Source organism: Acartia tonsa, chromosome 10, assembly GCF_053477335.1.
Source record: "Acartia tonsa isolate MP-2025a chromosome 10, ASM5347733v1, whole genome shotgun sequence".
Lineage (NCBI taxonomy): Eukaryota > Metazoa > Arthropoda > Copepoda > Calanoida > Acartiidae > Acartia > Acartia tonsa.
The window spans coordinates 17,137,752-17,158,668 of record NC_137269.1 but is presented as its reverse complement, the minus strand read 5'-3'; the positions used below and the strand labels follow the sequence as shown (position 1 = coordinate 17,158,668).

The 20,917-nt window shown below is 30.4% G+C and overlaps 1 protein-coding gene across 1 annotated transcript in view; it reads left to right on the top strand.

Moving 5' to 3' along the window:
* Positions 1-253: 253 nt before the first annotated feature.
* The window catches only part of LOC145330555 (uncharacterized), a 29,680-nt gene continuing 9,016 nt past the window's right edge, over positions 254-20,917 (top strand). The window contains exons 1-16 of the mRNA XM_080175175.1: positions 254-409; positions 1,132-1,164; positions 2,043-2,105; positions 3,779-3,910; positions 4,722-4,769; positions 5,187-5,254; positions 6,562-6,664; positions 9,405-9,506; positions 9,926-9,970; positions 13,130-13,191; positions 14,047-14,104; positions 15,354-15,423; positions 15,937-15,993; positions 16,288-16,331; positions 18,259-18,300; positions 19,204-19,309. Of these exons, the coding sequence (XP_080031301.1) occupies positions 361-409; positions 1,132-1,164; positions 2,043-2,105; positions 3,779-3,910; positions 4,722-4,769; positions 5,187-5,254; positions 6,562-6,664; positions 9,405-9,506; positions 9,926-9,970; positions 13,130-13,191; positions 14,047-14,104; positions 15,354-15,423; positions 15,937-15,993; positions 16,288-16,331; positions 18,259-18,300; positions 19,204-19,309 (1,082 nt within the window). The 5' untranslated portion in view covers positions 254-360. The remainder of the gene's footprint in view (positions 410-1,131; positions 1,165-2,042; positions 2,106-3,778; positions 3,911-4,721; positions 4,770-5,186; positions 5,255-6,561; positions 6,665-9,404; positions 9,507-9,925; positions 9,971-13,129; positions 13,192-14,046; positions 14,105-15,353; positions 15,424-15,936; positions 15,994-16,287; positions 16,332-18,258; positions 18,301-19,203; positions 19,310-20,917) is intronic.

Here is a 20,917-nt window from a genome sequence, read left to right as displayed (position 1 = left end):
CCCAATTATGATTTACAATTTCCCCTTCTGTAGATTAAAATTTGTGGTTAAAACGTTTGAACTCTAACTGAATAAACCAACCAATCAAAATTCACTTTAGTCCTCAAAGTTGTAAGGCCAACCAATAAGAAAACGTTATTATAAAATTTTAGGGACTAGTGTAGTAAACAGCCCATTGTCCCCTCATTTTCTCTATTTTTACTACGTTTATGTATGAAAAATTTAGGAGGTTCATTGTTTAATTTTCAGATTTTTATGACATAATTATGGTCTGAAATTTAAGTACATGATAATATTCCTTACAGTGATAAATAATATAGCATCAGAACAATACTGTACACAGAAACGAAAATATCATCTATGGTGTTAATCAACTCTTTTATCAGGATCTTCGATCTTGTATTTCTAGGTATAAATAAACTCTACAAAACATTCTTATTATTAAAATCATAAAAGTAGCTTAAAATCATAAAATCATGCTTAATATTATAATTAGATGTTATAATACAGAAAAATTTGCGTATAGGTTTTCCTTTTATGCTTTTATAAATACAAAAACAAATTTATTTAATATAATTTCTCGTATTCATTCGAATCCGGTGGATAGGAACCGGTTCTCATCCATACGAAAAAACTATGTCTAGCATCGTATTATATCCAGCTTTCTACGAATATAAAAATGTACAATCATAAGATTAAAACCAGCTTTTTTAGCCCGTGCCTTCGGCACCTCAGGGCTAAAAAACTGTTTTAATCTTATAATTGTACATTCTATATCCGCGGAAAGCCGTTTATAATACGATGAAAGAAATAACTATTCCAGCATGACTTCAAAAACGATAAATATCCGCTGGATTAGAACCGGTTCTGAGCTATACTGAATAATCATAAATCGTTTCGTAATTTTCTACGAATAATAAAATAAAAACCATAAATAATACCAGTTTTGTTTGCCAGGACCTTAAGGACTAAAATGATTGTGCATTTGATCTTATAATTCTTCATTTTACTATATAAATAACTTTTCCTAAGTGAATTCCCTGCTAAATTCTAACTTTATATATGATTAAAAGATAAAAATGAATAACATTTAAATTATTTTATAATAAAAAATGTTGTAAATATTTTTAGGGTTGTTTGTTTCTGTATTTGACATATTAACAGGTAATATTATTATATTCTAAGATAATAGGTTATCATACTTCTAAATATAAATGTATAAAAATAACGTATGTATACATTTTTAAAAGCGAAGCTTTTCTATAATTAGGGTCGGTCCGTCCGTACGTCCGTCACAGAGAGATAGCTTTTTTGTCAATTTAGGCATGTTAGAATTGTCCTATCGATTTCAAACTTTGCATGGTGATTCCTGTAGTAGTTAGGTACGATTTAGAAAGCGTAGCAACTCTATAATCATTACCAGTTTGTCCGTACGTCTATTTAATTATGTTTATTTTTTTACTTTTTTAACAACAAATTTTTATGTGATCTAATCATCCGATTGATCTAATTTTTGGTAAGTTGATTCCTGGGACAACAAAGTATAACGTTATAAGCAAAGCAACTCTATAATCAAGTCCTAAAAATTTCAGTATGTCCATAAACATTATCCTATATCAAGTAGTTTATCAACAAATTTACTTACAATTTTGCTCCGATTCTTATACATTTATATTCTGATTATTCAGTTTTGACACTATACAAGTGTTAATGTCCGTTTGTCCTACCGTTTCAGTGCTTCACTTTTATGGATGTTGTCATCCTTGTTTTTCCTAGTATGGCCTCGAAACCGATTAATACCCGTTGGATTAGAACCGGTTCTCAGCCATACTGAAAAATCATGTATAGTACTACTGACAGTTTTCCATGAATATTAAAATATTATCTATAGAATTGATACAAGTTTTTTTTAGTCCGGGCTTTCGGCCCTCGGGGCCAACCAAACTAGTTTTAATCTTATAATTTTTTATTTTAATATCCCTGGAAAGCTGTCTATAATACGATGCTATGAATAACTATTATTGAATTGATTATTTTTAAAGATTTCTTAAACGGGATTGAACTTGTATCATGGGGAGATCTTGCCCTAGGTTGCAATAATACAGGTAATATTTCATAATAGTGCAGCTACTCTATAATAATACAGGTAATATTTCATAATAGCTCAGCTACTCTATAATAATACAGGTAATATTTCATAATAGTGCAGCTACTCTATACTAATACAGGTAATATTTCATAATAGCTCAGCTACTCTATAATAATACAGGTAATATTTCATAATAGTGCAGCTACTCTATAATAATACAGGTAATATTTCATAATAGCTCAGCTACTCTATAATAATACAGGTAATATTTCATAATAGTGCAGCTACTCTATAATAATACAGGTAATATTTCATAATAGCTCAGCTACTCTATAATAATACAGGTAATATTTCATAATAGCGCAGCTACTCTATAATAATACAGGTAATATTTCATAATAGCTCAGCTACTCTATAATAATACAGGTAATATTTCACAATAGCTCAGCTACTCTATAATAATACAGGTAATATTTCATAATAGCTCAGCTACTCTATAATAATACAGGTAATATTTCATAATAGCTCAGCTACTCTATAATAATACAGTTAATATTTCATAATAGCTCAGCTACTCTATAATAATACAGGTAATATTTCATAATAGCTCAGCTACTCTATAATAATACAGGTAATATTTCATAATAGCTCAGCTACTCTATAATAATACAGGTAATATTTCATAATAGCTCAGCTAATCTATAATAATACAGGTAATATTTCATAATAGCTCAGCTACTCTATAATAATACAGGTAATATTTCATAATAGCGCAGCTACTCTATAATAATACAGATAATATTTCATAATAGCTCAGCTACTCTATATTAATACAGTTAATATTTCATAATAGCTCAGCTACTTTATAATAATACAGGTAATATTTTATAATAGCGCAGCTACTCTATAATAATACAGGTAATATTTCATAATAGCACAGCTACTCTGTAACATTGCTATGTCAGTCAGTGCATTATAACTCTGTTCATGAAAATAATCTTTCTTTTCTACAGGGTTAACAAAACTGGTTTTTATCTTATAAGTTTTTATTTTAATAACCTCGGAAAGCTGTCCATAATACGATGAAATATACTTTTTATTCTCCTTTACAAAAATTACCGTTATCTTTTCAAAAAAGCACAGGTATCTTCTCAGAAAAAATATTTTTAAAGTTTAATTTAACATACAAAGTAGAACGATGTTTGTTTGTAGCGAAGGATCTCGCTAACCGCTGAACCGATCGGGTTCTCCTTTACAGGGTACCTTCTCATGGGTTCCGGGAAGGTTTATAACTATTTTTTTGAGGGGTGGGACACCCCTAACCCCCCAAAAAATGAAAAATACCCACCCCCCCCCCCAAACAAAAACAAAAATTTTTTTAAATTTTCTTTAAAATCTAAAACACGAAAAATTTGTTTGATAAAACCTCTTGGGGCAAAGCCCCTAGAGGCTATAGGCGTAGCCGCTATCTTAAGTTAAAATGATAATATGTTTTCATGATCTTTGGTTTTGTGGTACTGCTTATGTATTTTTATGCCTTTTTAAAAAAAAGCATCTAGTCTTCTCTTCTTCGACTTATTCAAAACAAATTGTTAGTGCTTTCTCGTAATTTATTTGGACATCTAAAAAGTACGTCAGTCCGTTCGTAACTATATTTTATTTTCACTGAAAAAATACAAATAATTTTAGGCCAGAATAGAAATAACTCTGATTATTCCATGGCTATCACCAAAGAGGTTTCTGCCACTGAGGCGCCAAGTTTACTGGATTATATCTCTCTTTCTAATATTGAGCATATCCCACAGTGTAAAAACAATATTGGTGAGTGCTTGCAAGAATTAATCGTGCAGTTTCATATTTCACATATATATTGCCAAGTTAAAAAAGTAGAATGACTTTTTGTCTGCCTGTCTTGTCTTTTAGAACCTCTGTAAGCAGCTCTTTCGTCCTAGATCTACTAGTTTTGTAAACAAACCTAAAATGTATGTTAACAAGGATGACAACATCCATAAAAGCGAAGCACTGAAACGGTAGGACAAACGGACATTAACACTTGTATAGTGTCAGAACTGAATAATAATAATATAAATGTATAAGAGTCAAAGCAAAATTGTAAGTAAATTTGTTGAAAAACTGCTTGATTCAGGATAATGTTTATGGACATGCTTACATTTTTAGGACTTGATTATAGAGTTGCTTCGCTTATTACATTATACTTTGTTGTCCCAGGAATCAACATACCAAAAATCAGATAAATCGGATGATTATATAACATAAAAATTAGTTGTTAAAAAATTTAAAAAATCAACATGTTTAAAATGGACGTACGGACATTTTGGTGATGATTATAGAGTTGCTACGCTTTCTAAATCGTACCTAACTATTAAAGGAATCAACATGCAAAATTTGAAATCGATAGGACAATTCTAACATGTCTAAATTAACGAAAAGAGCTATCCGTTACGGACGGACGGACGGACGTAAGGACGGACCGACCCTAATTACAGAAAAGCTTCGCTTTTAATATTCGTTTGATTTTATATCTCTACTTTCAGCTTCATCGTTACTAACAAATAAAATTTAAGCTATAGATCCTTTACATGTTTCAATCTTTATATTATCATTTTTTTAGATTTTAAATTGATTGGAAATATAACTTTTGGACTTCTATTTCTCCCAGGTGAAATGAATATTATATTCTTTACAAAATTAAAAATATATACCTACATATTTAAGTATTGAATTGCTGAATGCATTTATTTGTCCAGTAAGATTTAAGAAAACTATGAGAAACTATGAGGATGTATTTGTTTTATTTTTGCTGAAAAAAGGGATGAGACATTAGGATGTATATAGTGTTTTTTTTTACAGTGAGGGGGGGATTTTGGATAGTAAAGAATTGGCTTAAAACTTCTTAAAGGGGTAATTTTCTTATTATTATTGGGATATAAATCAATCTATCCCATATGATTCTTAAAGTAGTAAATGTAATTATTCTTTACTTTTCTTTTGATAAGACTCGAAGAAAATACCACCATTACTTAATGCGTATGCCCTGAGGGAAAATTCAATTATATTTAAGATATTGATTTTTTAGGCGTTCTAGCTCTTATGTACCTGCTGGCTTTGGTAGCTTCTGATTATCATCTAGAAAATATTCCGCAGGTTCAAATTTATAGTTTTATTTAGATAACCAGTGGCTTTGCATCTAGCCTTAACGGTATAGTCCTTTTCGTGGCAACCCCCCTTAAGAGGCGATTCGTCATATTTTGAAAATGGCTTTTGATAGGTTATTCTAGGTTAGGTTAGGTTATATTGGGTAAAGTGATTGCCCCGCAGGGTTAGGTAATTTGCCCCGCAGGGTTAGAGCCCCCCACAGGGGCTAGAAATAGGAGAAAAGCTACGGTGAAAATACGAATAAACGCCCCTTAAAATTAGACGGATTAGCACCTTGGGGCCAGAGATTCTTTGGAAAGATATAAAAAAAAACAAGGGGATTTTTTTTATTTTGGCTTTGCATTTAATGCAGATATTTAATCCTAAATATTTTTTGAATATTTTTCTTTTATCCTACAAGAAACATTTCTCATTAAATATTTTCAAAATTAAATTTTCAAAATTAATTGATCTCGTCAGAAAATACATAAAATACTTAATTTATTACGTTTACCTATCTATTAATTTTGCAATATTTTCTTGCGTGATTATTTACATGTATACAAATAAGTAACTTTTATATAAAACTGTTAAAATATAGAAATCTAGCGGCTTCGCCCCTAGCCTCTAGGGGCTTTGCCCCAAGAGGTAATTTAAAAAAAAATTGGAGCTGCCCCAGTATCAATTTCAAAATTTTTGGGAAAAAAAATTGGATCTGCCCCAGACTCAAAATCAAAATTAAAAAAAAATATGGGGGGGGATTTTTTTGTTTTTTTGGGGGGGTTAGGGGTGTCACACCACCCAGAAAATAGCTTGAAACCAATACAGGACCAATAGGTATATACCCTGAAGAGTAGAATCCGATCGGTTCAGCGGTTACCGAGATCTTAAGGGACAGACGGACGGACGGACGGACGGACAGATAGACAGACGGACGGACAGACATCAAGCTACTTTGTATTATATATGATTTATTCAAGTTTATATTAAACTTAAATTCTCATAATAAAGTAACATATTCTGTGTGTGTGTGTGTGTGTGTGTACCGAAGGATCTCGCTAACCACTGAACTGATATGGTTCTGCTTTACAGTGTAGCTTATCATAGGTCCTGGTAAGGTTTATATAACTATTTGGAGGATGAGTTGAGTGCCTCCATCCCCCACCTTTCTTGATACACGACACATACTATAAAAATGATACCCTCCTCCAAATATTTTTTCTAAAAGTTTGGTGATTGTAAGATGATTGTACAAGCTAGCTAATATTGATGCAGCAAGCCTTTTTATTATGTTTAAAAAATTGTTACATTTTTAGGTGTTTTTGGATCTCAAAAAGCTAAAAGACGAAAGGTCTCAAACATTAAAAAGATATGCTTTGGAAACCTTAGAAAATAGACACCTATTATTGGCAGGTACAGGTGATTACTTTTACATTTATATTCTAGTATATAAAGTAGTAGGTTTTTTTTGACCGAAGCCTGAGATTTCGGTAACTACTGAACCGATTGAGTTCTCCTTTTAAGGGAAATCTTTACATACGTCCCAAGATGGTTTAAGGCTATTTTATTTTTGGATTTAAGCATTAATGTGGATTTAGGCTATATAAAGTAGTATGTTTTTTTTTGACCGAAGCCTGAGATTTCGGTAATTACTGAACCGATTGAGTTCTCCTTTTCAGGGAAATCTTTACATACGTCCCAAGATGGTTTAAGGCTATTTTATTTTTGGATTTTAGCATTAGTGTGGATTTAGGCTATTTTTCTGACCCCCTTCTTACCCCTTGAATGCACCTCTAGATACTAGAAGCGCAGGCGCTAGTATCCTATTATATAAAGTAGTAAGCTCTTTTTGTCTGTAGCGAAGAATCTTGCTAACTACTGAATCGATGACATTTTCCATTTTATGATAGTTTGTTATTAGTCCATGGATGGTTTTAGGCTATTTGATTTTATATCTTAGTTTCGTTTTAGGCTATTTTCCTACTTTCCTTACTACTTCGAATACTGAGCTCTTTTAGAAGCTAGGAGCGCAGCCGCTTGAATCATGTTATATAAACTAGTAAGCTTTTTTATTCTGTAGCAAAGGAACTGCTGAACCGATAAAGTTCACATTGTACCAATAATTTTGTTTAGACTTAGACATTAACATATATTCTGATTATTGAGTTCTGACACCCTACAAGTGTCAATGTTCCTTTTTCCTGTCGGTTATGTGTTATCTTTTATGGTTTAACTCTTGTTCTATATATTAATTTCCTTTGAATGCATGGGAATACAACGTCAAAACAACACATTTGCTCAGGTTTCTGAAAGAAACTATAAAATACAGTTTTTTTTTAATAATAGGACAAAAATATTGCTTAATTTAACACACTTGCCATTGACAGAAGTTAATAATCTATATCTTAATTTCTCTATTGGGTTGGGTTTCTAACGGTACAAATAACATTTTTCTTCTATTAACAAGAGCCGCGCAATTCGAATTTTAAAAATTTAAGCATTTTTGTGCTTTCTTTAAATTGGTCATGATCCAAAAATAGGTACTTTGGAAAAACCGGCATAATTTGTTGAAAATCGATAAATGTGTTTTTCTTATACAAAACTCCCCAACCCAATGAAGAAATTAAGATATAGATCATTAACTTTTGTCAATGGCAAGTCGGTTAAATTAATTAATATTTTTGTCCTATTAATTAAAGTTTATAATGATTTTCCCTGATAATGATAATATTTATAAGTTGTTGATTAACTAATTAATTAATAAGTATTTTAATTATGATTATAAAAGAAATATAATTAAGTAATATTTTAATTTGTTTTATTAATTAACATGGGTTGATTAAAACTATGAATATAGGTAAGTTTTAAGGACAACCGCGTTTAGGTGGGGGGGGGGGCCTAAGTAAATGTTAATGATTGCCCCGCAGGGTTAGTAAATATGCCTTGCAGGGGCTAGAAACAGGAGAAAGCTACTGTGACATTTAGAATATTTATTTCATTTAATGAAACAATATACAGAGCAAAGAGGTTATTATTATTGTTTGTTAGTACATTTTAAATTGATACATTATTAATAGTTAAATATAATATTACACAACTTGTTATATATATGTAATTATATCGGTATTTGGTTAAAAGCACGTTTATTTGCTAGATAGTTGGGTAGCTTGTTTGGTGGTTTATTTTTTTCACTTTTCATAGTATGATAAAAGCAAGCTTTAATGAGTTGATAAGTAGATAGTAAGCAGGAGGAGGATGGAGAATGTTGGGTGTTGGTGGGCCACAGTACAAGGTTCTTGTAGATTGTTGAGGACTTAAAAAAGGATGAAACTTCATTTTTTAAGGAAGCCGCCAGTCATCTGCAAGAATCTTGTAGCAGGTTTATAAAGCTTCATACAATTGCATGAAAAGGCCTAGCTACAAAGCCTTCAGAATCCAAATGTATTAAAACAAATGGACAGTTATCATAAAAAGTAAAGAGCAATTGGGGAGATTCTGGGACCCCAAATGTTTACAATGTTTACACTGAATAGATAAATATAAATATGAAAGTTGACACGGTACATTGCTGTTGACATCTGTAGGGTGAGATAATTATTAGCGGGAGAGGGAGGGTGGGGTGGGGTACAGAGGATCAGGTGACTTCTTTGTATGTGGAGTTATTGATTAGGTTTTTACTCTATGGACATTTTATATTCTTTTTATGCATCATATAAACTAATTTATTTATTATTTAGTAATATAATTATGCATAAAAACCACATGAACCAGGATGAAATTCTCTTGCTGGTGGTAGAGGCCAGTTTTGTTTTCATATTTACACAATATGTCATTTTAATTTCGCCCAGAAAGCTAATTACTGACAATTGTACACTCAGTGCAAACCAGATTAATATCCGACTAATATCCGATTAATATCCGCTGGATTAGAACAGGTTCTCAGCAAAAAATGAGAAATCATGTAAAGAATTGCATTTAAGACAATATTCCACGAATATTAAAATAAATAAAAATTAACCAATAAAAGTTTTGTTAGTCAGGGTCTTAAGCTCCTCGAGGCTAAAAAACTGGTGTTAATCTTATAATTTTTCATTTAAATATCGCGGAAAGCTGTCTATGATACGATACGATACGATAAATAACTATTATGTAATTTCAGATTTGAAGAAGTTGAGTTTTATGACTCGATGTTCCACAAAATTGATGGTTATTCTTTTTCCCTGTGGCTTTCCCATTGCCATCATTGTTTCACAAATTTTAAGTAAGTTTTCTAAATTATATTTTGACAGGGTGTTGCAAATATATTTTTGAAACATTGTGAAAATGTAAAGCGCTCCGCGCACTACAACCAAGCTAAATATGCAAAAAGATAGATGAAAGGATTGCAACTTGCAAGGCAGTATGTTTTTGGTTTTTGTAAAGTCAAACAAGGGGGAGGGTGAGGGGGGGGGGGGGTCGACATCTTAGATTTGTGAATAAAGATGTCAAGCCTTCCGAAATTTAAATATTAAAGGAGATAGATTACCCCTTACACCCCCCTGCCGAACGTTTAAGGTCAAGGTCATCATCCACTTCTACCTAGCTTGGACCAGAAAGAAATATTAAAAAGAGAATAAGGGTTAAAAGGGGGGGGGGGGTTAGTCCACATTTGATTTGAATTAATTTCTTTTGTTTTTAAAGGTATATTTGAGCCTGACTTTGAAGATTTTGCTGTGATTTTATCAGGTTTTTTAGTTGAGCTTTTAAACTAGATTTGGGTTAGGTTCGTACGTCACTCCCAATGAATTTCAGTAAAGAAGTTGTATCAACTTTTTTGCTTTTTATTTAAGATAGCTAGCCGGTCCTTTCAGTAAGTAGTAGATGTAAAATTTTTCATAGAATTCAGATATGCAATCGATTTTTTTGTAGACCTCTTATTTTTTAAGTAATTTAAGTTTTTTAAATAAATAATTAAGTCGTTTTTAAGGTACTAAAACGCAACAAAATAAAAGAAGAAAATAGCCAGTATAAACAAAAATAGTAAGATCTTTAATTTGACACCTTACTTTTAAAATTCTGTTGAGTAATTGTTGAAAAAATCTATTTTTTTAACCTCGGTTTAATCAAAACATTAAACCTAAATATTTTCTCATACAGACATAAAAAATATGGGTTCATATATACTATTAGAATGAGAAAAATAATATGAATCCATTGTAAGCAAAATTGAAAAAGTTTTAAAAAAATTGTAATAAAAAATAGAAAAAATAAAAAAGTTATTTTAAGAATTGTAACTACTAAACTAGCCAATCACAAATCGCAAAAATTGACGAATCGGGAAGCTTAATCTATAAAATTAACCTATAGAATTGCCAGAAAAAAAGGAGAACGTTCATACAATATATACAATAGATACTACAATAAATATAGTGATATTAAAGAACATGTAAAGAATGAAAAATTATGAACAAATATGCATCAGTCTGTTTATAAACTTCAAAACAATGCAGTTAAAAATACATTATTGTTTCTTGTGTTTAAAAAATATCTGCTACATTGCATTGTCTTTTGTTTAGGTTTTGTTCAGGTTTGGTTCAAGCTAACCCTTTAAAGCCGAAAATTATGATTCTTAAAATAAACTTATTTTTTTTATAATAGTTTTATAAAACTTTTTCAATTTTGCTTAGAATAGATTCGTAATATTTTTCTGATTCTAATAGTATATATGAACCCATGTTTTTTATGTCTGTTTGAGAAAATATTTAGGTCTAAAGTTTTTATTAAACCGAGGTTAAAAAAATAGATTTTTTCAATAATTACTCAACAGAATTTTAAAAGTAAGGTGTCAAATTAAAGATCTTACTATTTTTGTTCATACTGGCCATTTTCTTCTTTTATTTTGTTGCGTTTTAGTACCTTAAAACCGACTTAATTAATTTTTTAAAAAACTTAAATTACTTAAAAAATAAGAGGTCTACAAAAAAACCGATTGCATATCTGAATTCTATGAAAAATTTTACATCTACTACTTACTGAAAGGACCGGCTAGCTATCTTAAATAAAAAGCAAAAAAGTTGATACAACTTCTTTATGTGAACTATTTCATTTCTTCTGTTTTTTAGCAGATTAAAATTTGGTTTAAAGGTTTTTCGCCTCCCTGTTAGTTAATTTGAATTCAAAAATAGAATCCTAAGAAAAGATTATTTTAGAATTATGTTTAGCAAAAAATATTCAATTGTTAGCACCTTAAGCTGATCTATAACTAAGGTATGATCATCCGTCAGTATGACGTCATATCACAAACTAAAAATAGTAAGCGTACAAAGATTCGTGAATATTTTAGCTTTTATATTTACATTTTTTAAAAATTCTATGATATTTTCTTGATTTATAAAGCTCCAAGTTGATTAAATTACTATTTACTGATCTCTATTCATTTTTAACTTGCAATGTTGCGCTACTTCTGGTCATGAGTGTCTGTGTTACTTAAAATCTCAAAAAAAGAAATAGATTAAGTATAGTAAATGTGGTATTATATGTAAAGAAATATTTCTAAGAAATATCAAACATATTACACAAATGTATCCTTATAATAAAGTAAAATGATGTCTTTCTGGCTGTTTGTTTGTTTGTTTGTACCAAATGATCTTTATAACCGCTTAACCGATGTGGTTCTTCTTTACAGGGTTGCTTTTCATAGGTCATGAGAAGGTTTATAAGGTTGGGGGGAGGGTACCACAATCCTCCCAAGAGAAATCGACCCTGGAAAAAAATTACCCACTCCAAAAAATTTTTTTTTCATTTAAAAAAAATAAACTTAAAATGGGGGAGAGGGTGTAATGAATAGGGTTGGGCCGGATACTTTTTTGGCCGGATACCGGATACCGGATATCCGGCTGATTTCAAATGCCGGATATCCGGTAAACGGCCGGATATCCGGCCAACGCCGGATATCCGGCAAATATAAGGTTTTCCGGCCAAATTACCGGATATCCGGCCGGATAACCGGCCAAATTACCAGATATTAAAGTAGTAAAAAAAAATTTCTTTAGAAATCTTATATAAATTTACATAAAGTTAAATTTATTCAGAAAAAATGTTCTTCTAGCTTCAATAATAAGAAAATTGTAGCCATTTAAGATTTTAAAAAGCAGAGATTTTTGGTGTAAAGTAAAAAAAATTATAGAGCCGGATATCCGGCCGGATAGTTTCAATATCCGGTATCCGGCCGGATATTGAAAATGGCCGGATATCCGGCCACACCGGATATCCGGCCACACCGGATATCCGGCCCAACCCTAGTAATGAATTCCTTTATCCCTAAAAAACATGCATTATAATAAGATTATACGAACTTTTCTTTATCACAATATTTGGAGCTTGTATGCACTTTTGAAAAAAGGCATATAGTTCTCACTTCTTCCACCAATTAAAATAAAATTCACTGCCTAATCGTCATTTGGCCCTTAGGACTTCCAGAACAGTAGTCTCCAAAAAGATTTCCCTTGTGTGTGTGTGTGTGTGTTTGTCCGTTATACATTGGGATATTTTAAGGATGTCTAAGTCTCCTTGGTATGTCTTTACACGAAAGTACAGTCACCTTTTTTTTTCCATAGGCATCAGTTTTCATGAAAACTAATCTTGTTAAATTATATAATTATTTAACAAAATAGTTTCAAAACTGAATCATACATGGTGAATGAAAACATTTAAAAAAAACTATATATCCCTTATCTGGTTAAAGTGGCTCTTAAAAACTGGAATAAATTAAAAAACTTGTAGACGAAGTATCCGGAAAATTACGCTAAATCTCCTTCTATATATGGAATAGTTTGGCCAGACGTTGCAATAGTTATCCCCTTGTTTAGGAGACACTTTTACCAGCGTCATTTATATTTTCTTAAGGTATCGAGGGATTAGTTGAAAGTGGACCTCAACTATGTCTTCAGCTTTATCTTTTCCAACATGTAAGTGATAAATAACAAGGATAACAACGTCCATAAATGGGAACCTCGACATATAAGACACTAAGACAACAATGATGACAACATCCATAAAAGCGAAGCACTGAAACGGTAGGACAAACGGTCATTAACACTTGTAGAGTGTCAGAACTGAATAATCCTAATATAAATGTATAAGAGTCAAAGCAAAATTGTAAGTAAATTTGTTAAAAAAAACTGCTTGATACAGGATAATGTTTATGGACATACTTACATTTTTAGGACTTGATTATAGAGTTGCTTCGTTTATTACATTATACTTTGTTGTCCCAGAAATCAATATACCAAAACTCAGATCAATCCGATGATTAGATCACATAAAAATTTGTTGTTAAAAAAGTAAAAAATCAACATGTTTAAAATGGACGTACGGACATTTTAGTAATGATTATAGAGTTTCTAAATCGTACCTAACTACTAAAGGAATCGCCATGCAAAATTTGAAATCGATAGGACAATTCTAACATGCCTAAATTTACGAAAAAAGCTATCCGTTACGGCCGGACGGACGGACCGACCCTAATTATAGAAAAGCTTCGCTTTAAAAAAAATCAACTAGGGATTTTAAATTTTTTTTTTGAAAAAAGCTAAATATCTATATGTTTCAATGGACCTGATTTGATTCCTACATGCTAAAGGAATCATCATGCAAAGTTTAAAACCGATTTCAAAATTCTGACATGCATAGATTAACAGCTAGAGCTATCCGTTACGGACGTACGGACAGAACGAAATACAGAAAGCTTAGTAATCAGAGATAAAAAAATATTTATTTTCTAAAAAGATTGGGTTGTCTGTTTTATTACTTGGTTTATTCAGATTGGAACGATAGGAAATCTCCAACTGCTATCTATACTAGCTTCGTGTATTGCAATAGGTAAAGCTTTTTTCCAGTATGGCTTTAAAATTGATTTAAATCCATTGGATTAGAATCAGTTCTTGGGACTAACACAATTGGATTTAATATTATAATTTTTACATTTAAAATCTGCGGAAAGCTGTCTATAAACCGATGCGATAAATGACTAAAATATAACAAGTGGTTACATCTTATTGGAAGATGAAAAAAGCCACATTTAACAAGAAAAACGCCTCAATTCATTTTTTCAAGACCATTACGAAACTTTCAAAGGGAGTAGAACTGAATTATTAAATAATATCTTTTTTTTACTGATTCATGAAGTAATCTTTTAATTTGTATATTTTGTAAAACTAAAAAATTACAAAAGTTAAAAAGTTATATCTCCGGTGTTTTAAGACAGTCATCATTTTAAATTAATATTTTTACTAAATTGAAAAAATAAAAACGTAATTAATTCATCTATAATTGTCAGGGTTACAGGGATGGTTTAAAAGGTCTAAATTTATTAATTGCTATCGTGGACTTTATTTACTAGAATCAATGCTATTTTGCTTATTTTGGCTAATTTTAAAGATATAGGGCACTAGCGTCTAGGAGGCCATAATCAACACAAATGCTAGCAAAATATATGAAAAATATTGAAAATATATTTTTGTTGGTTTAAAAATAATATTTTTCTTCTTAGTATTAGTGGGGTAAAAGAGTTTTAAAGTCATAAATTTTATGATTATTTAAACACAATTTACTGCAAAATAAGACAGGATAAAATAATAATTGATATTTTTCTTTGAAACCGTATTCGTTCATAATTATTAAAATCTTATGAAGTTAGATTTTGTTATTTTTTCTAGAAAAATCTAGTTTTGAAGATGATTGCCCAATGTCCCATCTCTATATCCCTGATAATTAGTTATTGCGCATTTGGTTTTTGATTGGGATAATAACTTTATATAAGCACCATAGGATTAAGAATCCCAAGACCTATTTATTTGGCTCTGCTTTATAGTATATTTGTCATATCACGGTTTTAGGCTATTTTCTTGTCTGATAAGAAAAACTCCTAATGAAAAATTTTCCATACCCTTAAAAATTTAGCCCATGCTCCCACTTTAGGTAATATAGTTAATATGAATGTACGATAAGTTTTTAATTATAAAAAATATTAAATATGATTTAAAGGGATCTCTCGAGTTCTCCTGGGGCAAAGCCCTTTGAAACTAAGGAGAATCCATTATAATTTCATAAAATTGTAAATTTTATATAGGAAAGACAGTGGTACAGTATGATGTCCTTTATAAATCTGGAACAACTAACAGAAGTATATCTTTATTCAGGTAAATAGTTGTACAATAGTGCAGCTCTATATTTTTTCCAATGACCGCCAATGCTCTAGCTTAACCGTCTGATTTATTTGCCTTTTCTTGGTAAAATACCTTCAAAGATAAACACCCAAAAAATTAGGGGTTACTCTTCATGTTACTCTCCAGGACCTTTGAAATTTTCATGATTTTTTCCGGAGATAAAACACCCCTTAAATTTGCAATGAGAAAAAAGACATTTTTTCCCCAAGGGTCTTAATAAAATCCATTCTTTTCTATGAGGGTCTTAATTGCAAGATTTTCATATTATTTGAGAAGATTTTAAAATTCTAAATCTGTCAGGGAAAGAAATGGTCACTAGAGGAAAGGAAAGTAAAATTAAAACATGTTTTTAATATAAAATAAAATTTTGGTTTATATAGGAATGCCATTCTTTACATGCAAGCGATAAGAATACTAGATTCTTTTGTATAATCAACTCAAGTTGATTTTAATTGATTCTAACAAACAAAACTTTATTTCTAATAGGAAGATTACCTACTCAGTTCTAGTTCTGCCCAACTATCTTTCAAGTCTAATTTTTAGGTAATTTTTATTTTAATCAATTGCACAAAAGACCAAAAATGCAGTTATTAGAAATTATAGGTTTTATTTATGTTTGATTGAAATAGTTATTTTATTATTTTTGCTTTGTTATTGATTTAAAATTTATCATGTGTAAGATAATATCTATTCAACTGTTTAAATCATTCTTTTATGATCAAAAGAAACAAAATAGGAATCTATATATAGTAAAAAAGATTTACGTATAGAATTGTTGAATGTACAAAGAATATATTTTGTATGAATATATTTTAAAAAAGCATTTTTTTATTGTAGAAGTGGAGGCTTAGTGATAGTACTTTCCTACTTTCCAAACTTAGGTAAAAACATAATACAACTTTCTTAACTTCAAAAATTTTCATAGATTAGCAATGTAGCGGGACAAAGTGTCTCAAAAATCAGCCATGTGACGTGCGTCTTAAAAATGATGGAGATGAGAGGAGAAGTGGGAAAGAAAACCCCTAAATAAAGAGATGGATAATCCCTCAATTTTATGACGTCACATGGCTGATTTTTGAGACACTTTGTCCCGCTACTTAGCAATATCTTTTTCAACCCAGTTCGGCTTGTTGAAAGTAAGATTTGACTGCGACTAATTATTAACGATTTATCACTCCTAAATATATTTGAGTTACAAAACCCCTTTTACATATGTATAATCGCACCGATGGCTTAATTTGGCAAGGGTGAGGTAATAGAAAATAGCTCCTATGAGACAGTGTCTAAAGTACTTGATTGTGGAGTTTATTACACTAAAGCTCCCAAAGTTTTATAATAAAATATTCTCTTATTCATTGGCCTAACAACTTTGGGGACTTCATTGGTTAGTTCATTAAATACAGAGTCCAAACGTTTCAACCACTTATTGTAATTTATAGAAGGGGTAATTATGTGTATCATTATTGGAGATGTACACTAATTTATCGGCCACTGTCCATACACTTTACACACCTAATCGTGGTCATTCTAGAGCTGTAAAAATGAAATAAAAACATTTAAATGCTTTGATGAAGTCAAGGTGCAACTAATTATTATTTTTAAATGAATTTGTCATTATACACAGTTGACGAATATAACAATTTTAATTTAAGATTTTTTTATCCAGCAAGGCTGAAGTTTTGACCAACATTAAAGAGAAAAAAATAACGGTGTATTTACGTTCTCGTGGACAATTTCTCTAAAACCATGGAAGATTTTCTCCCAGTTTCATGCTAAATCATAGAAGTTAAGCATATTCTTAGTGTTAAAGAAAATATAATGTTTCTCATATTGTATAAAACTAATGCAGTATCAATGTAAAGAGATAATTAAATCAAATTAGGGAATGTGTATTTCTTTCAGATATAAACATACATCCACATTTTTAGTAGCGCAGCTACTCTATAATTCACTTTGTATGTCCGTCCGGAACGGATACCTTTTTTTGTTAATTTATTATGTTAAAATTGTCCTAACGATTTTGCATGCTGATTCCTGTAATAGTTAGGTACGATTTAGAAAGCGTAGCAACTCTATAATCGTTACCTTAAACATTCGTGTCCTTAAACATTATCCTGTATTCAAGCAGTTTTTTAACAAATTTACTTACAATTTTTTTCGACTTTTACATTTATATTCTGATTGTTCACCTCTGACACTATACAAGAATTAATGTTCGTTTGTCCTACCGTTTTAGAGCTTCGCTTTTATTGATGTTGTCATCCTTGTTAGTATAACTATTTAATGGATTTTCAAACAGATCGTTATTATGTCCGTCTGTTTGTCTGTCTGTCTCTTATTCTATTCATTTGTTAGGGGTTTATCTTCTTGTAAAATTGCAATAATTTGCTTGTTTAAAACTTTAAAAAAGTTCAGCATTTTTATACGTGACCGTATCTCTGTGCAGACCTGTAGATACTTACACACAGATTTTCTTCTGTTAGTTTCCTATTGACTTGTGATTTAATCTTACAAATCATTTCTGTATTACAGTTTTCTGTTTAAAACTTTTATTTAAAGCTTATGCATAGTGTTTTTATTTTAAATCATTCCTGTGCTACGCATAGTTTGGGAGCTACGTGGTAAAATGTTCCAACTAACTTAAAACTTTTCACCTTTTTTACTAATTCAAATTTATAGTTTTCCTTATTTATTTTAAACATAAAAAAATCTGTATTATAATTAATATTTTCCTTTTTGAAGATTGTAATTTCTAAAAAGATTATAAATCTGAAATTGGTTGTAAATTATTACCAATTTTTATTATAGGGCTGGGTATGTTACTTTTCAATCTAGCCGGTATATCATCAGGTTAGTATTTTTCTTTTTAGCTTTTTACAATAAAATGTATTTGTACGTTCATCCGATTTCTAAGCACTGTAAGGTTTAAAATGTTAATATCCGGTAGATTAGAACCAGTTCTCATAAAAAAAATAATTTTTTTTTACATGAAATAACAGTTTTGAAATCCCGTTATTTTATAAAAAAAATTTAAAATGCATAGGAGAATGACTTGGAGATGAATTTAGGTGTTCTGCATTTTTTAAAATAAGAAATTACGATTCAGATTGTTGTGTCAAAAGTATGCTATGCTATCTTTGAACCGAGACTAGCGCCGGCGATTTTTTTTACAATTTTAGGATTTTTAAAGAAACCCAACTGGCGCTAGTTATAGAGTAGACTTTGACAAAAGAATTTTTGGATATTATATCTGTGGCCTTATATTTTTAAGTTGAAATATGCAGAAAAGCTAAAAACCTGCACATTGCTGAGAAATTGTTAAAATCGCCGAGTTCTATTATCTATAGATAAAACTACAATGAGTTCTTAAGAGGCTAGATGTATATTCAATTTGCTTCATGAAATGTGAACTGAATATTTTTAAATTGCAAATCATTTTTATTAATTATCTTAAAACAATTTCAATTTTTTTATTTACTTTTCAAATTTATGTAAACAGGATAAATTATTCAATGAACAAAAAATTAATTTTGATTTTCACTAAATTCAATTAGTGTTTCTATGTTAGTTTGTTGTTTGTAACAAGAAAAATCAAGAAATTATGAATGGTGGAAAATAAGAATTTTTTAATTAGACAGTTACATATAACAAGGATGGTTATATACATAAAAACAGAAGCTAGGTTAGCGGAAAAAATAACCTCTTCTTAAATTTAAGTAACTTGATTTGATTTTTATTCAAGCTTTTTTTCAGTCGCTTTGTGGTTACAATTTCAAATGATAGATGTAATAACTTTGTCGATGACCAACGTTTGTATCATGTCAATTGGTCCCCTGAAATCAAAAGCTGTACAAGCCAGGTTAGTTTAATCGAATATCTTTTTTGTTTTAACTTTATTTACATTGAACATTTTAAGACTCGGCAAAATGTAATGTTTAATCATTTTGATATCTTATATCCTTCAAGATGTTATAAAAATTCTCTCCTATCGAAATTTTGTGAGAAAACTTAAATTAGATTGTTTAAACAAAATACAAAACTTTCAAATAACTTTTGACTTCACCAAAGCATTTGTTGGATGCTACACATTATTTCAAAATGTCTTTTAGTCAGTCAGGCCCAAAAGGGTGATCATGTCGGTTGCAATTGAAGATAACAGTTCATTGGAATTTTAGAGAGAATTTACTGACATATGCACATCTACTTAAAAAACATATTTTTTTTATAGAAAATATGAGTTATCTGAGGATCTATTCTACAACTAATTTTGTCTGTATTACTCACTTTTCCCTTTAGTCCTCTTGCTGTTCTAGAGGTTGTCATCCTTGTTTGTGTAATTGTGTTTACTCGATGTATGTTATTTTTAGAAAATCTGATATAGATAAATTAAAATATTTTGTACTGCTTTGATACAAGACCCCCCACCCACATCCACCCACATATCCTTTTACAAATCCGCACATTTTTTTGTGGCTCTAGTTTTGTAACCGCCACGCGAATGATTGGGGCTGACTTTTTTAGTTAGGCTTAGAGTGGCTCTGGCTAAGAGAAGTTATTGAGAACAGAGATTCATAAGAATCAATTTGTTTTATTTTAAACAACAAAACGTCAACATGTTTTGTTTAAAAACTGATTTTTCAGAAATCTAATATTTACATATATTGTATATTTCACTCAGAATAAATATTTTTATATATTAATTTATTTTTAATTTTGATAAAGTTTAGATATGCTCTTTAGTTAGGGAAATCAGATGCCCACCCCGTTGCAGTTCATTAACTTTCAATTTTCCCTTTAAGGTTTACCTATATAATCTTAACTTTTTACATGTATAATTTGTAAACTTGTTTGATTTTTTTGGACGTGTTTTTTGTGCTACATGATTAAATTAATATTTTAAAAATATTAATTTAATCTGTTCATTAAAAATCAGAAAAAAGGTACTACGTCAAACACTAGATACGTCAAACAGTAGATGCGACAAACGCTAGACAGACAAACAGTAGATGCGTTAAACGCTAGACAGACAAACAATAGATGCGTCAAACACTAGACTGCGACAAACAGTAGAATTTTCAATTTCGCGACAAACAATAGAATTTTTAAAGTGCGACAAACACTAGAAGCGACATACGCTAGAATTTAAACTTATAAAATATTAATTGATATTTCATTCATAAATATCAAATTCAAAAATCTATCCATGCAGGGATCTAAAAGGATAAGATAATTGCCTAAAAATCTATGTACATAGCGTAAAATTAGTGGTTGAAACGTTTGAACACTCAACTTATTAAACTAACCAATCAAAATTCATTCACGTAACAAAAGTTGTTTAGTCAACGAATAAAAAACGTGCTTATAAAACTTTGGGGACTAGTGTAATAAACTCCCATTGTCGCCTCTCGCTCTGCTATCATTGTCCTTTCCCTGCAGATTTGCCCCAAGAGATTGATCAATTTTTTTG